At 38.3% G+C, this 24,914-nt stretch overlaps 1 protein-coding gene across 3 annotated transcripts in view; it reads left to right on the forward strand.

Annotated features, from left to right (window-relative positions):
* Gpd2 (glycerol-3-phosphate dehydrogenase 2) overlaps positions 1-24,914 on the forward strand; it is a 156,202-nt gene that overhangs the window by 40,990 nt on the left and 90,298 nt on the right. For 2 of the 3 annotated variants that reach the window (XM_042683534.1, XM_042683536.1), the window contains exon 2: positions 10,887-10,996. In XM_042683534.1, coding sequence (XP_042539468.1) covers positions 10,895-10,996 — 102 coding nt within the window. In that variant the 5' untranslated portion in view covers positions 10,887-10,894. Of the gene's footprint in view, positions 1-10,881; positions 10,997-24,914 lie in introns of those variants that run through there. The other variant, XM_042683535.1, reaches the window with a different exon arrangement.

Here is a 24,914-nt window from a genome sequence, read left to right on the forward strand (position 1 = left end):
TAAATGACCATGAGGCTGTAAGCATCTGTGTGTTGTTCAGCTAAGCACCTTCCCTTTCAATATATTTTCATTATAGAGGATTTTTGAAATAAATGGTAATGAAATTGTATAGCAAGTTAAAACAAACAAAAATTGCATATCAAAGAGGTTTATGTCAGGTTTGAGACTTTTTCCCCCCATAAATAGACTTTACTTGGCTCATTTTAGTTATTGACCTTATTTCCCCTGTTACACTGTTGGAACTCCGGTTTGAACTCTGTACCCAACAACATGCCTCCTGTTGAACTCCTGGGCAGCTGCTTTCCTTTGGGACTGAAAAGCTGTCCTGAACCAGCCTCTTTCTGTTATTCCTAACTGTAGGTTTGCTTCTAAAATGCTATTCAATGCTGTTCATTCATCCTCCCTCCCTCTTCCTCTCCCTCTCTTCTCACTTTTCTCCTCTCCTCTCTCTCCTCCATCCTAAAATGATGTGATTGACCTGAAGGTACCCCAGAAAGGCTATTAGGAAACTTTTCCAAAGTACTTTCTGGCTTGAAACAGTGTGAATCAGTACAAATACTTGATGTTAGTTTTCTTTCACTTTGTTTTCTGATTTCTGTCCCTCTTGTTTCCTCTTTTAATGTCCCTTTGTCAAGACCTTTTCTATCATTTGGCCTGGGCCCTTCTGGCATGGACTGGGGAGTTGGACTGAATATAGAAGAACATGCCCTTCCTTGAAGCAGCCTGGCAGGGTGGGTGTGGGAGTCAGGGATAAAGCCAGGGTTTGAGGCTGTGCCAGCTTCACAGGAGTGTACATTTCAGTTTTCTTAAGGGTCACAACCTAACCATGTGTGCATCTAGAATCAGAATACAATACATTTCTAGCTTTTCTGCTGACTTTGTTTGTCTTTTCATGTATCTTGTATTATACGACAGAACATTTTTCAGTGCCTTCTAAAACCCTTGATTTTTCATATCTTGTGCAGTATATATAGAGCCTTTAAAATTTCAGGTTGTCATTGTTTTGTGGTGCTTTCATATATGTATAAATATACACATATTCTTGTATACACAAAATATGACTGAAGATCGCTGTCTGCTATTTCTCAGGACTTGCTACATTCTCTTCTTTCCGTTGGGATCATTGCTTATGAATACTTTGTGACTGTTTCCTACCTGGTCTGGGCCTAAACCTTTTAGAAAGATGCCTTAAGCCAAAAAACCAAAAAGAATGATTCATTTTTAGTTTATAGACAAGGACTCTTCCCTTTGCAGAGAGCAGGCGCTGTGCCTCTGATTTTACTGTTTTGTTCCTTTATGTCTGACAACCTTCAAAAGGCATGCTGGAGGCTCTCCCTGTGATCTGTAGGAATGAAGGACTGCTATAAAAAATGCGTGTGGAAGTGCTTTTGTTTTGTTTGTTTGTGGGGCTGAGGCAGAATTGAGCATTGTCTTTACTATAGTGTGAACTCTAGGGAAAGAGGATGTGATTTTGATTGTTACCTGTCTGTGTTGTAATCATGGTAGCAATGTGTGTTTGATGCATCTAAACCATGAAATACTTCTTGATGGGGACTTGAATGAAGCATATGCTATCATATTAATTGCAGTTAAAAAAAGGGCTTGTTTGTTAAAATGTGTCTCTTTCAAAATACCCAGAGATTTTGACATACTTATTTATTTATTTATTTTACTATTGCTTTCTTTTTTATTTCTCAATGTTTTGTTATCTCTTTTTTAAGTTACTATTTTTTATGCTTGTACCGAGGCACCATAAAAGGGCCTGGGTACTGCCCTCCAGCTTTTGTGTTCAAGGTTGGTGTGCTACCACTTGAGCCACAGATCCACTTCTGGAGCTTTTTTGAATATAAAGGAGTTTCAGTTCAACATATTAATGTACAAGTAAGATACAGACATGTGGGGTAGGAAGATGCTTTGAGCTCACTTTGTCTTCTTGTGTCTTACTATATAGGCTTGTTCTCAAGTTGCATGATTATAGGTTATTTATTGGGTAATATTTCTTCTGAAGGAAGCCCTACACTTTTGTTTGATAAAGTTCATGTTCTTATCTCTTAAAAATCACTGGATTTATATGGGGCAGCCATTTGGCTTGACCTCACGAGTTGTGCCTCTCTTGAGTGTGACAGTGGGACATGAGGAAATGAAGACAAGAGGAGATTTCCGTGCTCTTTTCCCGAGTGGGGTTGCTGCACATCTGAAGTGTGAGGCACTTGGTGCTATCCTTGGTCCTGCTTACATGCTTCATTTGTAAAGGACTTAGTGTTGTAGCCCCTGTTACTGCTAGGGTATACTCTGGGATTTTATTTCATGTTTGGATTGTCTTGTACTTCAGGGATCTTCTAGTTACCACAAGAAGAGCAGGGAAGAACTTACATAATGCTAGAGAACCCATTTCCCAAGGACTACAAGGCTAGTGATCAAATTACTATTCTGAAAATGATCTTTGCATCATACCCTTTCTTCCTTCAATCACACATACAAGAAATGGGGGAAAGGATCAAAATCCTGAGATGTTTCATATTGCCCCTGAACTTTTTTTTTTTTTGTTAAGGCTGGCATGCTACTACTACCACTAGAGCCACAGCTCTACTTCCAGCTTTTTTGGTAGTTAATTAGAGATAAAAATCTCATAGCCTTTCTTGCCCAGGCTGGCTTCAAACAATAATCCTCAGATCTCAACCTCCTGAATAGTTAGGATTACAGGAATGAGCCACCAACAGCTGGCCTGAGAGGTTCCGTTTTATTCTCTTCAGTTAATAGCAAGTATAGAGACTGGAAAAATCAGGTATTGGAATTTCTACAAAGGAGGCCAGAAGTATAGGATAGTGTTGTAAACTTGAACATACTCAGGACTTCTCCCATTTGCATGAAAAGACATATGCATATATTTGGCAGTACTGGGGGCTTTGCACTTTGTAGGCAAGTGTTCTATTACTTGAGCCACTTCTCTGGCCCTTTTGGCTTTAAGTTATATTTCAGATGTTTTCGTGTTTTATGCTCTGACTGGTGATCATCTTACTTTTGTCTCTGTGTATCTGGGATGATAGATACATGCCATCATTCCTTGATTATTGATTGAGATGGAGGCTAGCTAATGTTTAGTTCCTGATGACATTGGACTACCATCCTTACAATCCCAAGTATCTAGGATTTGGGGATTATAGATACGCACGAGAGCCATTGCTCCCAGCTTGCATGAAATTTTACTTATGCCAGTTTTCCCCTCTTCATTTTTATTTGGTTGTTAGTTTTCTGCAGTGTCTCACTGAAGGAACACTTCCTTTGAATAACTGAATAGCATCTTCATAAGGGAAGGCTGATAGGAGAAGAAAGATGACACTGAAAGAGGAAGAGAGGAACCTGAGTTTTGTAGCTAGATAGTTTTCTCAAATAAGTTTGCCTGCTCATTGTTTCTGATGAGACATTCTGAATTTTTCAGTAGGTGGTTGACTTGTTTTTAAAAGCATTTGGAACTGGACACTGATGGCTGACACCTGTGATTCTAGCTACAGGATGTGGATCTGTGGCTCAAGTGGTAGAGCACTCACTAGTCCTGAGCACAAAATGCTCAGAGACAGTGCCCAGGCTTGCAGTTCAAGCCCCAGGAATAAAAAATAGTATTTGGTAAAGTTATTCAAATGTATAAATCAGCCCAGAGACAGCCTTTCCTTTGAATCGGAGGAGACCAGGGGTAAGTGGTTATGTATATAGAATAAATCTGAGAAGTTATTGTCATTGTGATAATACTGTGCACAAAGACAATTCCCAAATGATAGCTAAGACTGAAGTTGAAAATGACTAAAGTATAGTTTATTCAGGGGAAGATTCCAAGGGCCCAACTCCTTTGAACAACAACTGTACTGTTCAAGTGAGTATCAGGATACCGAAACATGTTTTGTCAGAAGGAATGAAGTCAGGGGGAGGTGGAGTAGATGAATGGAGAGAGGAAGGATGGGCAGATACAGTCATAATATTTCATGTACATATATGAAAATGAACCCAGAGAACTTGAGGGGATCGGTAGGGTTGGAACTGAAGAGGGAAAAATGATGGAAGGAGTGATATTGATCAAGATGCATTGTGCTCATCATTTATATTGATAGGCTGAACTGAGACCCCTTTGTACAACTACTCAAAGACACTTAAAAGAAAAATTGTCATTAGGAATCAAAGAAAAAAAAAAACAACTCAGTTTAGCCAGAAGTTGTAGCAATCAACATACTCATGGGTAGGCAGAACTTGACAAGTGGCAAGTCTAGTTTCTGTTTGCTAGCAGTCATGTTTATTTTACTGTGTACAGTGAGAACTGTCAGTTCTAGGCTGAAGTCTCTCAAGCCACACCTTTATGTGTGATTATGATGGTGAGTTTAAAACTCAAATAGTCCACTTGGTGTTCCTATCAGTAAGTTTTCTGTCAAGATCTCAAATTTCCCTAATGCCAAGATGAGCCCTTTATGTCCCTCAAACCTTCTTCTCTTTCTCCATCTGAATAGGGACAGCCTAGCTGTCCAGGCTCACACCTTTTAAAAGGTGTTCTGTCTCTGTCTGCTTCTCTTTATGAGCCCTTGTCAGGTCCTGTAAAAGTCTCTAGTTGATTGCTGTCACTAGAGATTTCTGCAAAGCATTGATTCTGTATTTGCATTTTTCAAATCTGTCTTAGACCTGGCTTATGTCCTCTCATGTGAGAACTCTCATTTAACTTCCTGTTGCTAAAAACAATAGCATCAAGATATCTTTATCAGGGGCTGGGAAGGTGGCTCAGTGGCAGAAGGCTTGCCTTGCATGCTCGAGGCCCTGGGTTCGATTCCTCAGCACCACATAAGCAAAAAGAAAAAAGCCGGAAGTGGCGCTGTGGCTCAAGTGGTAGAGCGCTAGCCTTGAGCTGAAGAGCTGAGGGACAGCACCCAGGCCCAGAGTTCAGGCCCCACGACTGGACCCAAAAAAAAAAAAAAAAAAGATATTTTTATTATACACGCAGAGGCTTTCTCTCTTTCACACAGGCCTTCTTTCTTTTTTTTTTTTTTAATTTTTTTAAATTTTTTTATTTTATTTGTGAACATACTGTACAGAGGGGTTACAATTACATGGGCAGGATAATGCGTACATTTCTTACCAAGCATTGCAGCCTCCTCCTTTGTTTATCCTTCCATCCCTTCTCAGCCTCCCCCCTCCCCCCTACCCCCCAGTCCCAATCCTTTCCCCCCCCTCCCCCACCAACATTGTAAAGCTTGTTTTCAACATGACAACTTGTACTTCTCATTGTTGCAACAGGTCCACCTGTATCCTTAAACGACTTGTTTTTCCCCATCTCCTCCACAAGTTATACTGACATCAAATATAGTGAAAGGAGGGGTTATACTGTGGGGGAGGGACATACAAAGCAACAAAGAAATAATCTTATAAATGCGTTAGAAACACATGCATGAAAGAAAAAAACATTAAAATACATATCTAAGGGTTCATTTTCCTAACATCACATTATCTGACCTTTTCCACTTGACTCATACATATACTAGATATTGCAAATAAGGGAAACCATGGGACCTATGTTTCTTTGGGCCTGGCTTACTTCGCTTAATATAATTTTTTCCAAGTCTTTCCATTTCCTAACAAATGGGGCAATGTCATTCTTTCTGATGGAGGCATAGAATTCCATTGTATATATATATACCACATTTTCTTGATCCATTCATCTACTGAGGGGCATCTGGGTTGGTTCCAGATCTTAGCTATGGTAAATAATGCTGCAATAAACATAGTTGTGCTGGTAGCTTTAGTGTGGTCTTGTTTGTAAACATTTGGGTAAATGCCCAAAAGTGGGATTGCTGGGTCATAGGGGAGTTCTATGTGGAGTCTTTTGAGGAACCTCCATACTGCTCAGGCCTTCTTTCTTAAGCTTCATTATCAGCCAAGCCGGATGATTCCTGTGGAATTACTATGGAACACTACTGTTGAGTTCCACTCTCTTCTTTAAATAATTGTTCTTTATGCAGACTTTCTCTGCGTATTCTCCTTTATATCTTTTCCTTTCCTCTGGCTTTCTCTCACCAGGCACACCTATATTACCTCCACTGGGGAGGCTGAGTCAGGAGGATAACCAATTTAAGAAAAGCTTGGAGTACCTAGGGAGACTTTGTCTCAGAAAACCAACCCCTTTCCCTCAAAAACAAAAAAAATCCTTCTCAAATTCCTGGGCTTCTTTAAAGAATTTTTACATTTTTCAGTCAGACTTAATCTCTCGGTTGTACAATAATATAGAATCTTGCTGACAACATCCTTCCAAGTCAGGCTTTAATGTGGATTATAAACACTCTTTGTGGTAGTTGAGAAGACCCCAGGTATATTTAAGTGAGCACCGTTCTGTTTAGGCTTTGCTACTTGAACTGGAATTCTCCCTGGCAGAATTAGAGTTGGTCTCTTCCAGCACCAGAGGCAGTCCTCTCAGTGTGCATGTGATTTAATAGGCTGTAAAGCATGGACCTTGAGCTGTGCTAAGTTAATTTTATCTCTGGATTATTTTCTCCCTGTAGTTTTCTCACACTTTTAACTGCAAAGGTGGAGACTTGTCTGGGCCCCTGCCTTGCTAACTTCCTAGTGGCAGCAATTGCTTAGAGGGAAATCATTTTTCACTCTTTGTAACTAGTATGAAAACTTCTTTTTTTAATTTCCTCAACATAGTTTATATTTATTTGATTTTGAAAACAAGGCCTGTAGTTTAATCTGGTAGAAGATTACTGGTAGATACTCTGCCACAGGATTTATTTATTATGCCAGTCCTGGGGCTTGAACTCAGGGCCTGGGCACTGTGTCTGAGCTTCTTTTGCTCAAGGCTAACATTCTACCACTTGAGCCACAGCGCCACTTCTGGCTTTTTCTGTTTATGTGGAAATGAGGAATCGAACCCAGGGCTTCATGCATATTAGGCAAGCACTCTACCACTGAGCCAAATCCCCTGCCTTAACTTTTAAAAAATTATCTTTAAGTAGTTGTACAAAGGAGGTGCCATTTAGCAAAGTAGTTTATGAAAACAATACATTTTGTTCAGTTCACCCTCTTCAACATTTTCACTCCTCCTTAGATCCAACCCTTTTGTTTCTTTTCTTAATTTTGTGTATATAGAATGAATTTTAACCTTCTCTCCTTTATTCATTTGCACCTCTTTCCTTGGCCCTATATCCCCATTCTGAGTTGGGCTTTGACCTTGTCTGTCTTAAAAAAAATACTATTTGAGCTCTCTGTAGAGAGAAATAGTATTATACTTCAGTTAATTCATTTGTAATCACCTAATGTGTTCACATATAGATTTATTGGTACATTTTATCTACCACAAATTAAGGACACTATACAATCTTTGTTTCTCTGGGACTGGCTTATTTCACTTGATACATTTTTTCCTAATCCATTTCTTTATGAATGGATAATATTCTAATGGATGGGTAAAATTCCATTGTGTATATATACCACATTTTCTTGATCTCATTCATCTATTGAAGGGCATCTGGGCTGATTCCATGTCTTGGCTATTGTGAATAGTGCTGTTATGAACATGGTTGTGCTGAGGACTTTAATGTAATCTTTTTTGTGTTCTATTAAGAGAAATCTGAACTCTGATGACTGCACACTGGGGGATTGTTTGATAAAAGGATCTTCTTTTAGGAATGATAGCAAATGGAGTATTGTTCTTGTGGAGATGTTGTCTTGAGACCCAAAGCAGACAATACTACTCAGTAGCTAAGAGCCTAAACAAAGTCATGGTTTTCTTACTAGGGGGTGACTTTTGACAAATCCCCTATTTCCTCAGAACCATAGCTTCCTCTTTTATGAAATTAGATGTTATGATGGTAAAATGAGCTACTGTATATAAGGAATTAAAAACATGGTTTCTATTACTTAGTACTCAATAAACAATAGCTATTGTTATTCTAAAAATAATGATGATTGTCTTAGGAGAGGTAGGTGCAATGAATTCTATGCTTTTGTTTTTGAATTACCTATGAGAGTGGTTCATTCATTCTGAATAGCTAGATAGCCATATGGGAGAATTTAATCCTAGTCAGAATAATGAATTTCTTTTTTTTTTTCAGGATAATGATTTCTCAAGCCTAAGTTAATTTATGAAATTACTGAAAAAGGATAGTTATTAGAGTCAATATTACTGGCAACATGTGAATTGTTTTTTGGCAGTATTAGTGGCTTATTGTGATAATGCATAAAAATAACCCCTTTCACAAGTCTTGGCCTTGGGCAAATCAAATTGAAAGATTACAATAAGGTGGGTAGGAAACCCATACTTCTGAATGAAGGAATCAAAACCTCTTGAATGAATAGCTCTGATGGGAGACACTTCCATTGACTGTGCTTATGTAGTATCTCTCATTGTCTATGTTGATGAATGGTATCCCTTGTGAGGTCATCAATGACATGACTAACATGACAGGAACAATGATACTAAACTGAAGTCAGTCCAGTACCACACTCACATCCAATGGACCACCAATGCTGCTGTCTCTATGGGGTAGGCAACATGCATTGTTTAGACAAATAAAACTTGGATACCATACTCTGTCCTGAAATCACAGGGAGGTCCAGTTAGTGTTGTGATGGCATACTGTTTCCATTGTTGTAAAATAAGCACCTGTGTGAACATTTTCAGCAGTGCCTTGAGTGGTGATGGTGTGTGAAGACAGATGAGTTGTGGTTTTTACTATGAGAACAGCCTAGGATTAAGGTTTTTGCCTGAGGTTGGATGAATGCTGGAGTTTCTAGCTAGTATATACCAATATCTTGCCCAGTGTGAGCACAAGATGGAAAGGTTACTGAAGAAACCTCTCCTATCTGAGTATTCACGTGAAATATTTTCCTGGTAAGAATCTTAATGAAGAGTCTTAGAATTTTGGAATTTCCAACCAAGTATGAGATCAGAGAGGGGAAATACAAACTTAAAAGAAATACCAACTTCCATTTTTGTATATAATTTATTGCATTTCAAAATGTATTTTCTGTAGAAGCATAGCAACTGTACTGAAGTTCTTTAATTTAGATATGATAATGCAATATAAATATATGTCACTATCAAAATAATTACACACATTTTGTATATGGGAAACAGTACAAGTTTTTAGTATCTTGAATTAAAACTGCCTTCATAGTACATTCTAGAGTTGTGAGGTAATTTGTAGTGTAAGGTGTGTGGTTCAGACAGGCCTGATCTCCACCCATACAGGAAAATAGGGCGGTGACTTCCCCACAAAATGTGGGTGTGCTGGCTGCTTTTGTGAATGGAAAGAAAATCTTAGGCAGGTCAACTCATGCAACTCTAAGAATTTGTTTATAAAATGTTATCTTTTTATTTTCAATAAAATAAAGGTGATAAGATTTTTTGGTGCAATTTTATTTCTTGGTTATTTATTTATTTATTGATGGTGGGGTTTGAACTCTGGACCTGGGTGTTGTCCCTGAGTTCTTCAGCTGAAGGCTACCACTTGAGCCACAATAACACTTCCGGTTTTCTGTAGCGAATTGATGAGTCACACAGACTTTCCTGCCTGGGCTGGCTTTGAACCAGAATCCTCAGGTCTCATCTTCTTGAGTAGCTAGGATTATAGCTGTGAGCCACCGGTGCCTGGCTAGGTTATATCTTTTTAATTAGAAAATTACAATTGTGTCTGTGTTTGTGTGTGTGTGTGCGTGCACGCCTGCTGTACTGGAACTTGGACTCAGGGCCCCAGCATTGTCCCTTAGTTTTTTTCATTCAATTAAGGCTGGCAATGTACTATGTAAACTATAGTTCTACTTTCATCTTTTTGGTGGTTAATTGGAGATTAACCTGGACTGGCTCAAACTGAGATTTGAGGACCCCAGAGTAGTGAGGATTATAGGAATGAGCTACTGGTGCTTGGCTTAAGATAATTTTAGATCTTCAATAAATATTTTAAAAAGTCTACTTAGTCCAACATGAGAGCATGAAGAAATTCCTGGGGGGCTTGGGGTGTAACTCAAGTGGTAGAAATCCTGCCTACCAAACCTGAGGTATTGAGTTCAAACCTTAATAATACTGTGCTTTATTTTGAGATATTCTCTGAGCAGAGAAGAGTGCTTGATCCAGAGGTGTTTCCTTCGAAATTGTGGTGTCAGGCAGCTCTGGCTAGAAGAAAACGTTTGCTTTCCTTTTTTGTTTCTGTTTCTCCTCCCCCCAACCTTTTTTTTCTTCTCTTTCTTTTCTGATTCAGTGAAAGAAATTCCTGCAGATTAAGTGAAGCATTGAGGGAAGCTATCCATGAAACATGAATTGTTTCATAAGCTAACATACTTGGATTTCTAAGTATGTTGGCTTATGGCTCTAGTGAGGTCTTCATTAAGAAAGGAAAATTCAAGAAGGGAGTTGCACCATAGTTTGAATTAAACACTTGCCCAAGGAACCTGAAGCAGAACTGAGGTTTATTGTCCTGTTGAGTGACCCAGGACATTTACCAAGTTCTCCTTGTGTAGGGGATTAGCTGTTGAACAAATTTCTAAGTACAGCATGCAGTTTTGTCAAATACACAATGACATTTCTTTTCACAGCTCTCTTGACTTTATACTGTTTAAATACCCTCAGTTGTCTCATAATTTGCATTTCTCTCTTTAATTTCTTTTGGAAGAGAGTGTGACTTTTACATAATTAATTCAGTTCCTTGTTGAGGTTTTTGGTGGTCATTGCTTTTGAATGTGGTATACAAGTTGACATATTAGTAGCACCCTCATTTTCTGTTTGCTTTTCTAGTTTAACAGTTTCTCAATTCAGTGTATCTTTAGAATTAGAATTATTATGCAATGAAGCCCTACTTAACTTCTTTCCTATTTCTCTTCCCTGCCTTCTCCCCTCCCCCCCCCCAACCCTTTTGCAGGCTAAGAAATGGCGTTTCAAAAGGCAGTGAAAGGGACTGTTCTTGTTGGAGGAGGTGCCCTGGCTACGATTTTAGGACTCTCTCAATTTGCCCATTACAAAAGGAAGCAAGTAAGTAACTGGCCATGTATTAAATATAATATGAAATTTAAAACTGCTGAAGTATGTGGAGTTTTTCGCTTAGGAGTTGCTTAGTGTGATTTGAAAGACTGATTTAGAATACTCAGAATTCATAATCCCTGAACATTGCGTTTCTTGTTTTGTTTTTCATTTCCTTTTAATGTGAATGTCTTTTTCAAGGAGCATTGTTTAGCGACTGTTGTGACTCTTTGGTTTAAGAAAAAAAAGCCCCAAACTTTCATTTACCAGTGCCAGGGTTTGTTCATTTAGACTTGTTTTGTCCAGTTCATCAGAATATCTGGACACTTTCTATGCTCTTGCCAGATTTGTCTTAAGAGAAGGCAGGCTGGTAAGAAAGGAAATAGGAAAGATCAAACTCTCAATTCTACTTTTATTTTTTTTTTAAAGGTTTAGTTACTTATTACCTTATGTTACATAAACCTCGTTTGTTTGCTTGGTGCCAATATTGGAGCTTGAACTCAGGGCTTGGGTGCTGTCCCTTAGCCTAGTCTGCTCTAGGATGGTACTCCACCATTTGAGCCACAGCTCCATTGCTGACTTTTTGCTGGTTCATTGGAGATTCTCATGGACTTTCTTGCCCTGGCTGGCTTTGAACTATGATCCTTAGTTCTAAGCATCCTGAGGAGCTAGCATTATAGAAGAAAGTCCCATAAGCATCTTAATGGGGGGAAGGCCATGATAAGAGGACAGCTATGGAGTTGCCAAATCCAATTCATTCAATTTTCATGATAAGCACATTGTCCATATTTAAAATTGATGCCAGGATGGAATGAATTTTGTTGCAGTTCCTTCTTTCCAGCTTGAAATGCTAGTTACCAGTATAGTCAGTGTTTTAACATGGTTGAACATTTGCTTTCTCTCAACAACATCAGGGTATTTTGTGCTACCAGCAGGGTGGAACCTTCTTATTTCAAAGATGACAGTGTAGGAATTTGGTAAGCTGTTTGTGACTAGATGACTTATGAGGTACTGAGTTTTCTACATTTTTATGAGTATTTCTAAAGCAAAGAGTTGCCTTGTATTTGTTCCCGCTCTGAACTATAATATAGAGGTGGAACAGGTTTATTTATTTAGCAGTGTGGGAGGTGGGTTCAGGGCATCCCACTTAGACTTTTCCACTTGAGCCATGCCACCAGTCCTTTTGCTTTCTGTTTTTCAGATTGTTTGCTACCAACTTTTCCAGGGGCTGGTGCCAAAATACAGTTCTGCCTGAAATATTGCTAATTTTTCTTCTTCTGCTGCTTCTTCTTCTCCTTCTCCTTTGTCCTTCTTCTTCTTCTTTTTCCTTCTTCCTCCTCCTTTTTCTTTCTTCTTCCTCCTCATTCTTCTTCCTTCTCCTCCTCTTCCTCCTCCTCTTCCTCCTTCTCCTCCACCACCTCTTCTTCCTCCTCCTCTTCCCTCCTCCCTCCTCCCTCCTCCCTCTTCCCTCCTCCTCCTCCTCTTCCTCCTCCTCCTCCTCCTCCTCTTCCTCTTCCTCCTCCTCCTGCTGCTGCTGCTGCTGCTGCTCCTCCTCCTCCTCCTCCTCCTTTTTCTCCTCCTCCTTCTCCTTCTTCTTCTTCTCCTTCTCCTTCTTCTTTTTTCCTGACCTGGGGCTTGATCTCAGGGCATGGGGTATGGTCTCTGAGATTCTTGTGCTCAAGGCTAGCACCTTACCATTTGAGCCACACCTCTACTCCCTGCTATTTTTGGAGATAAGTTTCTTGGACTTTCCTGCCCTGGCTGGCTTCAAACAGCAATCCTCAGATCTCAGCTTCCTGAGTAGCTAGGATCACAGGTGTGATAAACCCATATCCAACTACTACTTTATTTTTATTTATTTATTTTTTTAGATTTGAATATTTCTTTTTTTAAAATTTTTTGTGAGCATATTGTACAGAGGGGTTACAATTACATGGGCAAGATAATGAGTACTACTTCTTTATTTTTAAAATTTTAAAAATATAAAATTATTAGCATTGGGGTTTGAACTCAGGGCCTTTCACTTGCTCAGCTTGCTTGCTTAGCTAATGCTCTGCCATTTGAGCTAGACTTTCAGCCTGTAGTTTTGCTGATTGTTTTTGGAGACAGAGTCTTAAAGACTTTTCTATATATTCTAACTTTGAATTGAAGTTCCCCAAGTCTCATCTTCATACGTACCTAGAATTATAGTTGTGAGCCACTGACTAACCTGAAATATTACATTTAGAGTACAATAAAAAGAATCTATGTGAGTGTTAAGTGTGTGTGTATGTGTGTGTGTGTGTGAGTTCTGGGGCTTGAACTCAGGACCTGGATACTGTCTCTTAGCTTTTCTGTTCACAGCTAGTGCTCTACTATTTGAGTCACAGCTCCACTTCTGACTTTTTGCTGGTTAATTGGAGATAAGAGTCTCACAGATTTTCCTTCCCAAGTTAGTTTTGAACCTTTATCCTTAGAGTTTACCCTTCTGAGTCATGAGGATTATAGGTGTGAGCCACCAGAGCCTGGCTTCATGTGTTAATGTACAGTTAATGAACAGAGTTTAGTTTTATTTGCTTCCTCCTATAGAGGAATTGTATTGAACAGGCTATGTGGGGTCAGCTTCTTTTTCATTCTGAGCCATGAGCACAGTACTTACCAGGTTTCCTGTAGGTGTTTATGTTGTAGATATTATCAACTGACTGACATGCTACCAAAACTTGTTCCTCTTATGTATCTTGTGTCTGATGCACTATTTCTTTTAAAAGATTGCCTTGAAAAACAAATGTGTAAAGATATTGCTTCTGCTGAGGCAGTTTCAGAAGTTTGGGACATGCAACTTAGGAGATTAGATTACTTTCGCCATCTTTACTAGTGTTACCTGACACCATACCAGAAAATGCCAATACTAAAGGTCATGATATCTAATAGTTGTTGCTAAAAACGTATGTGGCTTATGTCTTTTAACCACAGTAAACATGCTCTATTACAAAGTTTATGGCTTAACTTGGTATCTAAGTGATACTGTTCTATCCGTTTTTCTCTCTCTCTCTTTTTTGATGATTTCTCTAATAATTTATAGAGAATAGAATAAGCAAGAGAAACTACCCATAACCAATCTAGATGGAGCTAGATCTTAGGACAGTCAAGGCAAAAGGGGGACTGATTTGATTTCCTAGAACATTTTGTCCTTCCTGAGTTAGATACACTAACTAACTACCCTGATATCCAGATGAAATAGATATCAGTAGCCTGAAGACATAAGAATTTTATTCTGACAAGGTCTGTTGAGAACAACAACTATGGGCATATTTAATCAATGAGTTATATAAGAACTCAAGCTGTGTGTATTTGTTGTAGTGGTTCCTGTCCCTTTAAGGCATTGCCATGAGCAGGATAGTAGGTGTGATGTAGCCATGGAGTTTAGTTAAAAAAAATTAAAAAGAAAGAAACTATTTTGCCCATTGACATAAAATGACCATAGGCCTTCCTTAACTCAGCTGTCTTCTCTCAGAAAATATCTGCCAATCAGAGCCACTGTAGGGAGGAAAATTTTCCTGACTTCAGTAGTCAAAACATTCTGCCCCTTTAGAGACATTAATTGGTCAGTTTGTTTATAGAAGCTGGGGCCTTAGGTTGACTAGGAGTATTTCATTTTTCTCCAAAGTGCTGTTGTAAAATGTTTATTTATTGTACAAGGCTATTAATCTAGTATGTTTTTATGTTCTTTTTGGTTGTTGTTTCCTAATTTTCTATGATGGTTCCAATTGATAGAATGTGTTGTTATTGAAACCCCAAGGTACCAGGGTCCTAGAAAGTCATTTGTAGATTTTAAGTTCTTGATAGCGTGTGGCATTCACACTCAGTCTCCATGGCACCTGGCTGTGGATGTTTGGTGTTCCAGTATAAAGCATCCTTCTTAGAATGTAGGCTAGGGTTACATTCTGAATACAAATAGGCGGATTCTGAAAATGGGTAGGTTGTTAAAAAGTGATTGATCACAGTGCTGTAGGAAGGTTTAGGTGCCAGGCCAGCTCACAAACCCCTTCAAGTCAATTCTCACTTATTTCAGCTTGGATTTACAAGGATTATGTAATTTTTTTTAAAGTGAGCTAAATGAAGCACAATAAAATTGAATAAAATGTAGCTTTACTTACTTTTAAGCTAGTTTTCTTAGTTGTAAATTAATTTTATGTACTTAGTTTTTGTTTATCTGGTACCAGGGCCTGAACTCTGGGCCTGGGCACTGTCCCTCAGCTCTTCAGCTCAAGGCTAGTGCTCTATCACTAGAGCCACAGTGCCACTTCTGGCTTTTTCTGCTTATGTGGTGCTGAAGAATTGATCCCAGGGCCTCATGCATGCAAAGCAAGCACTTTACCACTGAGTCACCTTCCCAGCGCCTTTATTTTGCTTTTATCAGTAATTAATAGTGCCCACTCTTTCTTTATAGCTCAAGTTGCATGGGAACTTGTTCACCCCGGGCTTCTTCAGCCTCCTGAGCCACCATATCCAGCAAGTGCCCACTCTTGATTAAACTGAAATCTAAAAGGCCTTTTGCTTTCTTCTGAGGAAAATAGGAGAATGCTAAGGTCATCATTGCTAGGGAGTTGATGAAGACAGTGACTACAACTTACTTCTGGAATTGCTTTCTTTTGGAACTGCAGCAGCCTAAATCTTTAATTCCATTGATGAGGCTGATGAGAGAAAGGAGGCAAATGTTGATTGTCATCTTCTTCTGTGTCTGCCTGCTGGGGCAGAGGCTTCTCCACATTCTAGGCCTTCTTCTCTTTTACAACTAGGGATGTTTATCATAAACCTCAGAGTGGTCTCCTATCCCTTCCTTTATTTCCCTTTCCTTTATTTCTATAAGTAGATGACTGAATTGCCACAAAAGGATCTAGAGTTTTTTTTGTTTTTCTTTTTTATTCCCTTCAGGCCAGCCACATGCCAAAGGACAGGAGAATAAGAAGTAAGAATGAATGCCCTACCAATGTCTTTTTTCTTTCTTTTTAAAAAGTGAGGATTGAACTGAGCTCTTTCTTGCAATGCTAGACATACAACTGTACCACTGAGTTCCATCACCAACCCCTACATTTATCCTAAATCCTACTGAGGGTACAATAAGCCAACCCTCTGTAATATGGGGTTTCTTGTTCCCAAGAAATCACAAGTGATTATGATTTACTATTTAGAATAATTGATTTAATAACAAACTTTTAGTTGGATTTAGAAGACACCTTGTCCTGTCTAATATGTTAGTGAGAGGGAGTTGCTTCATGCTAGAGCCTCTTTTTTTTTTCTTAATGCTTAAGTTTATGAGTAGAGTAGGTCTTAGGAGAGAGGACTTTGGAGTTCTTTGGAGCACATTAACTTCAGGGCTACAGGAGCTCAGGTAGCTGGGAAGAATGAAGATGGCCTAGGAGAATGTCAGAAAGTAAGGGTGAGAATATGAAGGTTTAACCTAGGACTGTCCTAGTCTTAAAATTTTTTTTGAGAGGGGATCATGGGGCTTGAACTCAGGACCTGAATGATGTCCTTGAGTTCTTTTTGCTCAAGGCTAGCATTCTACCACTTTGAGTCACAGTTCTACTTCTGGCTTTTGAGTGGCTAATTGGCGATTAAGTCTCACTGGGACTTTTCTGCCTGGGCTGGCTTTGCTTTGAATCATGGTCTTTAGATCTCAGCCCCCCTCCCCCCGTTTTTTTTTTTTTTTTTTGTCGGTCGTGGGGCTTGTACTCGGGGCCTGGGCATTGCCCCTTAGCTCTTCAGCTCAAGGCTACCGCTCTACCACTTGAGCCACAGTGCCACTTCCAAGATCTCAGCCTCTGAGTAACGAGGATTACAGGTATGAACCACTGGTGACTGGTTAAAATTTTTTTATTTTCATCATAGGCTAAGGGCATTTAAAAACACTTTTTTACAACTCAACAAACATTTTATACCTTTTATGTCCAACTGGAAAAATTGATATGATGACGTGTTTCTTTTTAACCCTAGTGGTATGGCTGATGTAGTTAAAGGTCTTTTTAGATATAAGAGTGAGCTGTCTGGCTTAACACATACTAGATCTCGTTCTTTCCATTACACTTTCTGGAGGTGCAGATGGCTTTGTGAGTCTATTCTGAGGTGAGGCTAAAACCACTGAGAGTTTTCTGAAAGTCCACATATGAAAGTTCTTCCCATGCCTCCCCTCAGCAAAGACCATTCTGAGCATTGATGTAACTGAAATTACCATGTGACACATTTGCTTTATGTATACCAGATTGCTTTTAACTTTGTGAGTCAATTCAGGCTACCAGACTTATTTGTTCTTCCAGAGTAAATAATCTTTCATTTCCAGAGGTATTTTTCATAGATTTGCAGGTAGTCTTTCTCTTTAAAAATCATGTTGTAAAAACAAACATTACTAAACAGTCTTCATTTATATTTTTTATGCTTTCTTTGAGTGGAACTTCACATCCTTTGACAATCATTGCTTTGCCTCCCAACCCCGTGCCTTTGCCCCCACTCTTGGTCTTGATAACCACTGTTCTTTTTGTTTCTATATGCTTTAGTATTATAAGTCACACACACCTTGTTATTACATGTAATATCTATATTTATCTAATAGTGTATCTAATAGTACTGCGATTTGCATATTGCATAGTTATATATATATATTGTTTTATGTATTTATATTGTTCTATCTATCCACCTATCTACCTACCTACCTATCATCTACTATCCATCCATCTATCCATCTCTCCCTCCATTCACCCATCTATCAATCCACCCATCCATCCTTCCATCCTTCCATCCATCCATCCATCTGTTTATACTGGGGACTGGACTCATGATCTTCCACTTGCTAGGCCTTGAGCCACATCCCTCATCTTTTTATTCATTTTTATTTTATTGTAAAGGTGATGTACAGAGGGGTTACAATTACATAAGGAAATGAGTACAATTCTTGTTGAACATTGTTACCCCTCCTTCATTTTCTCCTACTTTCTCTTCCCCCTGCACCACATCCCTAGTCTTGAGTGACCATTTTAGATTTGATATATAAATAAGACCATATAAAATTTTTTTCTGGGTCTTTCATATTACACTTAGTGTAGTATCCTCCAAGTCCATCTAGGTTGTAACAAATGGCAGGATTTCTTTCCTGTTTAAGGCATTGTGGATATATACCACATTTCTTTATCCATTCATATACTGATAGACACTAAGGTTGCTTTCATATCTTGGCTATTGTGAATACAGTGTCTTCTAGAATTATAGTATTAGAATCCACGTGGAGAATGTTATTTGAAGATGAAAAAAGTACTGGTGATTTGGAATAAATTTTTCATTCTATCTGCCTGATTAAAGAGCTATCATCATCATCATCATCATCCCAGCAGTTTGTCAGATTGGGAAGACAGAAATGTCCCTGCTTCATAGGCTTCTGGGTTTGCATTGATGATCAATGCTTTGGCAGATTTTTTTTTTTTGATATAAGGTCTTACTAAGTAGTACAGGAAGGCCTCAAACTTGTGAACCTCCTGCCTCTATTTCCTGAGTGCTGGGATTATAGCCATACATCACTATGCCTGGCTCCATTTGCAGTTTTATCTATTTGGGATTTATTCTGTAAATGATGAGGCCCTATCCATCAAGAGATGACTTACATGGACAGTACACAATTTAGGTAAGTTGAAAATCTTGGGTAGACAAGCATATCTCATAATTGTGTATTAAGTGAAATAAGCTAGTTGGTTAAATAAGCAATCTCCAAAGCTCAGTGACATCATAATTAAGATATTTATTTCTTGCTCACCTCATACATTAATGTGGGTAGATAAAGGACCTAATTCTTGCTGTTGATGAAGAATTTACAGTCCTTTATTTTAGTCCTAAATTTAGTTTCTAATATCATTGACAAATGAGCTGTATTTTTTTTATTTTTAATAAGAGAGTTTGATTGTTAGTTTCTACCAAAGCCTGTATCATTCATTGGCTTCTCTTATTTAGAACCCTGTGCATAGATTCCTAGAAGGGCTGCTTTTTTTCTTCTAGAAATACAATTAAGTGTTGGGAATGTGCTGGAGATGGAGCTTGATGAGGAGGACTCTGATTTCTCTGTATTTTAGATAAGGCCAGTTGAAACTATTCTTTTTTTTTTTTTTGTTGAAACTATTCTTAACTACTCTATATGGTTAACTGTTTCTTCTGTGGCATGTTGCATCAAAGCACTGAAATTATGCAGACAGAGCTGGAAATGTTCTCTGAAGAGCATCCTATCATTTTCCTTCTAATTTTGGTTTTTATTTAACACTTAGCCCCCAAAGTGAGGCCATGGCAAATCTTAGAGTTCTAACTCACATCAGGCCTTCTAGGAGTTTATGATGCTATTTTGTTGCTGGCATACAAAATCAGGGAGGTTAACTGTACTTCTATAGGTCAGCCAGTGAGTCAACGACTGAGCTATGATTAGCGTTGACAGCTGGTGAGCGGCTAGGCTGTTGCTAACTGAGCAACATTGACATTCATTTTGATTTGACTTTGCATTTCATTTTCAACAATTTATTCATTTTAAGGCCTCTTTAAGAAAACTTTTTAGGGATATAGTGGGACCAAGGAAACTTTCTATAAATTCGTTGGGGAGAGTCCTTTAGCTTCCATCTCCTTTTCCCATCTCTCAAGTTCATAGTTACATGATATTTATGTAAGCAACGTTTCTTCTGGGTGGCTTTGTAAGTTAAGAAGAAAATAGGTACTTTAAAGTTAGGTTATTCTAGTTTGACTTTATCCATTTTTCAACTTGTGACTTTTCAACAAAGAATTGCTGGGAATTTAATCATGATAGTACAGATTAGATAAGGAAGAGTTGTTGAAATAATTCACAGAAAAATGGAGAGTGTATTTCACATATTTACCCATGTTTTTAAGAAAAAAACCACATACATTAGCATACGTTAGTTGTAGAAGGGGGTTATATTGTGACAGTTCCATACAAACATGCAAAGTATCCCAACCAAACTCATGTCCTCCACCACTTCTCTCTAAATGCCACTGTATCTTCTAAGCAATATTCTTTTTCCATTTGTATGCATGAAAATAAGCTACCTGGACCATTTCATCCTCATTTATCCTCTTCCTTAACTATCTCCATTCCCACTGGCACCTACTTCTTCAACAGACCTGTTTGGCTTTCCTGGCTTTTTTTTTTTTTTTTCATTAAAATAATTATCTTTAAGTAGTTGTATAAAGGAAGTGCCACAGGGCAAAGAAGTTTATGAATACAGTGCATCTTGAGCAGTATAACCCTCTTCAACATTCATACCTCTTCTCTTACTTTTCTTAATTTTGTGGTATATATAATGAATTCTTGACTGCATTCTCTTCCTCTCTCCCCTTCGTTCATTTACCTCTCTCTCTTTGCGCCAACTCCTTTTGCATGTGCCCATTTCCTGGTGTTGATTTGTGGGGCTTTGTCTAGTCTTTCTAAAAGATTATGCTAGTTGAGTTCTCTTGAGTCTACTATATTCTCATCATGTATTTTTTAAAAAATATGTATGAATTGTACCAGAGATTTTCACCATGAAGGACCAAAGAATTTTGAGCCAAAGGTTAAAGTAGTCAAGGGATGTCTGTATTGCAAAGCGTGGAATGGTCATTTGATTTTGTGTGTAACATTATACTTGCCTGACAGGTGTAGAGGACAAGTGAGCTGTCTTTTTTTCGTTCTTGTTCCATTTCCACAAGTGTGCCTCAGGGAAATTAAAAAAAATACTTTTATTGTTTTTGTAAAGGTGATATACAAAGAGGCTACAGGAAAGGAGTACATTTCTCTTTGGACAATGTCACCTCTTCCCTGCTTTCTCTTAGGGAGATCTTTAAGGTAAAGTGCCTGTTTCATACATTCCTGGATATCAACTTTAACTGACTACCATGGCTGGCTGCAAGCTAAGCACATGCCCTAGTATTTGGAGATCTTACTAACTCCATCAAAGGTTCTGCATTGCAAGTACTTGGCTAACCTAGGGGCCATAGTCAGCCATCTATGTGGGCAAAGAATGTAGCAGAGCTGAGATTTGTGAGTTAGAGTCAAAATTGGGATCACATTCTTTTATTTTATTCTTTTATTTGCCCAAAGGGGAAAAATAAAGTTGGTTTCCTCCCTAGTTAAAGGATGCCTCCCTTCTGTGGACAACTATAAGACCTGTGGCACTAACTTGTTAGTTGGGCTAACCTGTTGGGCTGCCACTTTCTAAACAAACAGTAATTTTGTCTCTTATTTATTGTCTAGAGCCTTTACTTCTCAGCATGCTATGAGAATTGAAGAGCAATATTAAGGTTACACAGCTTCTAACAGATACATCTGTGTTTTAAAAATATACATTTGAAAAAAATAATAAAACTTAGCCCCCAAACCTCAGATCAGGTAGAAAATCACAGTGCTAATTTATTTGAGGTATATTCAGACAGAGCCAAGGGTTTTCTCCAGTTTTTAGCTATCAGAAAGTTTGATAATTCATTTAGATATGTTCTGATTGCAATGAGCAACATTTCACGTTTGTTTGTTTTTTTTTTTGAAAGAATCCCAGCCATGTACTTGATTAGATAGCACCTTTGAGGAGAATAGAACTCAGTTCTTAGCTACTTAAGAGATGGACTTGTCTTGTTCTCATTGGAGATGAGAGTCTACCCAGTATTAACCAGCTGTAGTAGTCAAGAATCCTTCATCCAAATGATCCCACTGAAAATGTGTGCTGCAGTATAAGGACAGTAAAAAGCCTGCATTTAGAATCACAAAATGACTCAAGAGGTGAATGAGAACCACAAGTGGGTCTTAAGATAGTCTACTTGTATATTCCTACTAGGAATATACAAATGTAGTTAGTCATTTTTTCCCCATGAGAACACAACAGGGAGCAATGTCTCTTAAATCCAACTAGTTCTAGTGATTGAATCACATAACATGGGATGGTAAGAGTGATAGTTGCAGTTTGCAGTGATTTGCATGAAGCCCTGCTTTATACTCCAATTATTATTGTACATGATTACAGGACAATCTGGCTGTTAATTGCCTGTGGGTCTTTAAATATGCACTTCTTTCAGCAATAGACACTAATTATTAGACCTTGTTTTCAGTCTCACCCGAAGTTGCAAATGTCTAGATTTTTTTTTTAAATTTGCAAGTCTAATAGTGCATGGATAGAACATAGTAAAACATTTTATTCTAAGTCTTGTTCAGGGTGAATGTTCTTTAGCTTGTAAACTCTTGAAGATGATGAACCTGGATTTGACTTGTGTGTTGATGTTCTTACAAATCTCTTGACAAAAGCTGTGTGCCGGGGCTGGGAAGGTGGCTCAGTGGTTGAGCGCTTGCCTTGCATGCCTGAGGCCCTGGATTCGATTCCTCAGCACCACATAAGCAAAAAGAAAAAAGCCGGAAGTGGTGCTGTGGCTCAAGTGGTAGAGCGCTAGCCTTGAGCTGAAGAGCTGAGGGACAGCACCCAGGCCCAGAGTTCAGGCCCCACAACCGGACCCAAAAAAAAGAAAAAAGCTGTGTGCTGATGAAATATTGGAGAAATTTTATCTTTTTACAATGTAGGTGAAAATTGGTTTATAAGTAATGAAGAATAGCATCCTTTCTTCCTTAACCATAGTGATTAAATCCAATTAGAAAACCATCACTGCGACATTAAATTTCAGATTTCACACAATTCCACCAAGGTAACACTATTTTGTTATTATTGTTTGGGATCTAGTTGCAGTGATGCCTGAACTTTGAGCTCTCCTTTCTTCTGGTCTCAGTGACTGAATGACGTAGCCTATCTTGAATTTGGTAGTACTGCACTTGTCCCTGTGTTGGGCCAAACTCAGGAACTCACGGGCCTGTAGATAGATACCAAGTGGTGAGGGAGAAGTGTGATGCTAATAAGAGCTCTAAGTGCTACAAGTCCAGCCTGAAGGCCAAACCTTTGTTATTTAATTGCAGCAGGTTAGTCTCAGATAGAAGAATCCTGAGTTTTATGTAAAATACAGGACTTCTTAAATACTGGATAAGAAACTTGGTATTTAAGAAAGTAGTATGTTGAAAAGCTTTCATGTCTTCTGGTTTTAGCACATGACATTCCCACTTCCTTTTCTGATTTCTGTCACCCCTCACTGCCTTCTACTCTTTCTTAACTTGATTTAGCTATCATGTCAAGAAAGCTTTGGTCTGGATAGTAGATATCTCCTGTGATGCTTTTAGCCTCTTCTTTGTCTTCAATGCTCTGTATACAGCAGTATAGTTTTTTTTTTTTCTTTTTTTCCATATGAAGGGTTGAACCCAAGATCTTGGGCTTGTAGACAAGCAGTCTACCACTTGAAGCATGCCTCAGCCCATTTGGTTATTTTGTTTTTAAACAAGTCTCCCTAACTTTGCCCATGTTGAACTGAACCTCACAATCTTTCTTGCATCTGCCTCTTGCCCAGTTACTAGGATTATACTATATGTGGCATAATTGCTTCTTTATCATTTGGTTTTGTTTCCTAGTCTAAAGCATTCTAGGGTCCTCCAATGGGGCGGATTGAATGAATAGGTGGGGCAAATCACACATACAATTCTGCAGATAATTTCTTCAGGTTAGTTAGGACCTATGGAGGCCCAAGGCTTCTCTCAGCAATCCCAGAATTTGAGGCCATTTTTCACAGATTCCTGTTTAATCAAACAGCCTTGGAGCAGAGGTGAAGAAAGGGCAGGTCTTAGACAACTGGGAACACTTTTCTTTGAGTGTTCTGTTACTTAGCACTACTACTGCTTTATTATTCCTGCTGCCTTCCCCTCTTTATTTTCCTGAAATCAACATATTCTAGAGAAGGTAGAGTGCAGATGTGTTTTTGTGACTCAAAGCCATATGAAACCAAAATGAGTCTTTCTCCTGTCATAATTATAAGTAGGGCCTTAGGCTGTGTTTACTGCCTCTAAAATAAACGTCGTGCTTAGCTTCTCAGTTGCAACACTTTCCAGCTTTTATGAAAGAAATAAACAAAAATAAAATGTTATTTTAAAAGTAGTGTCAGGAATTAAATAAATTACCCTCAATAGTGCTGTGTGTGTGTGTGTGTGTGTGTGTGTGTGTGTGTGTGTGTGTGTGTATTTTAAATCATAGGAACTGTGCAGTCAATCTTCTGCAATAAGACCACACCAAAAAAAAAAAAAAAAAGAATAAAAAGAAAAATCTTCCTGCTTTTGGCAGGGGTTAGATCTTATATCCGGTTATAACCATTTAGTCTGTTTATATATATATATATATTTTCTCAAATTATGTGTAGAGTCAGTCTTGAGTAGTAGTGTAAGACTTAGTTTTTGTTCTCAGGCTATGTGGATTCAATTCTCAGCTCTACAACGAGCTGGTGGTGTAATTAGGAGAAAATTACCGTGTCTCAGTTACTTCATTGTAGTGAAAAGCTTAATAGTACCTGATTCAGGGTTGTTGTGAAGATTAAATGAGGAGGAAAAGGGAAAGCCCCTATAAAAGTGTTTTTATAAGGCATATTAAAACTGGTACATATATGTTTGATTACTAGTTTGAAGTTAAGTTTATTGAGATGTAATTGGGGCACAATTTAAAATGTAGTGACTTTAATCTTTTATAATACAGATATATAATCCTTTCTAATACACAGTCTAGCTATGGAACATGTCTATCATCCTCCTATGTTTCCTCATGCCCTCCAGGCCAGTCTTGCTTTGGCTCGGGAAATCACTGATCTGTCTGCTTTTGGATCCTGTACTTTTTACTAAATATTGTTTATATATTATTTATATATATTGTTTATACTTATTATTCAAAAGCATCTGAATCTTAAAAAAAAAACCTGGCCAGTTTAAAAGACTATGGGGAACATTATATACTAAAGATGTTTTAACCTAAATTAAATTAGATGCTCTTGAAAGGTTTTGTATATAGAAATTAAATTACTTGGATTAAAA

Source organism: Dipodomys spectabilis, unplaced genomic scaffold, assembly GCF_019054845.1.
Source record: "Dipodomys spectabilis isolate Male_0828 unplaced genomic scaffold, ASM1905484v1 ptg000081l, whole genome shotgun sequence".
NCBI classification, from domain to species: Eukaryota; Metazoa; Chordata; class Mammalia; order Rodentia; family Heteromyidae; genus Dipodomys; species Dipodomys spectabilis.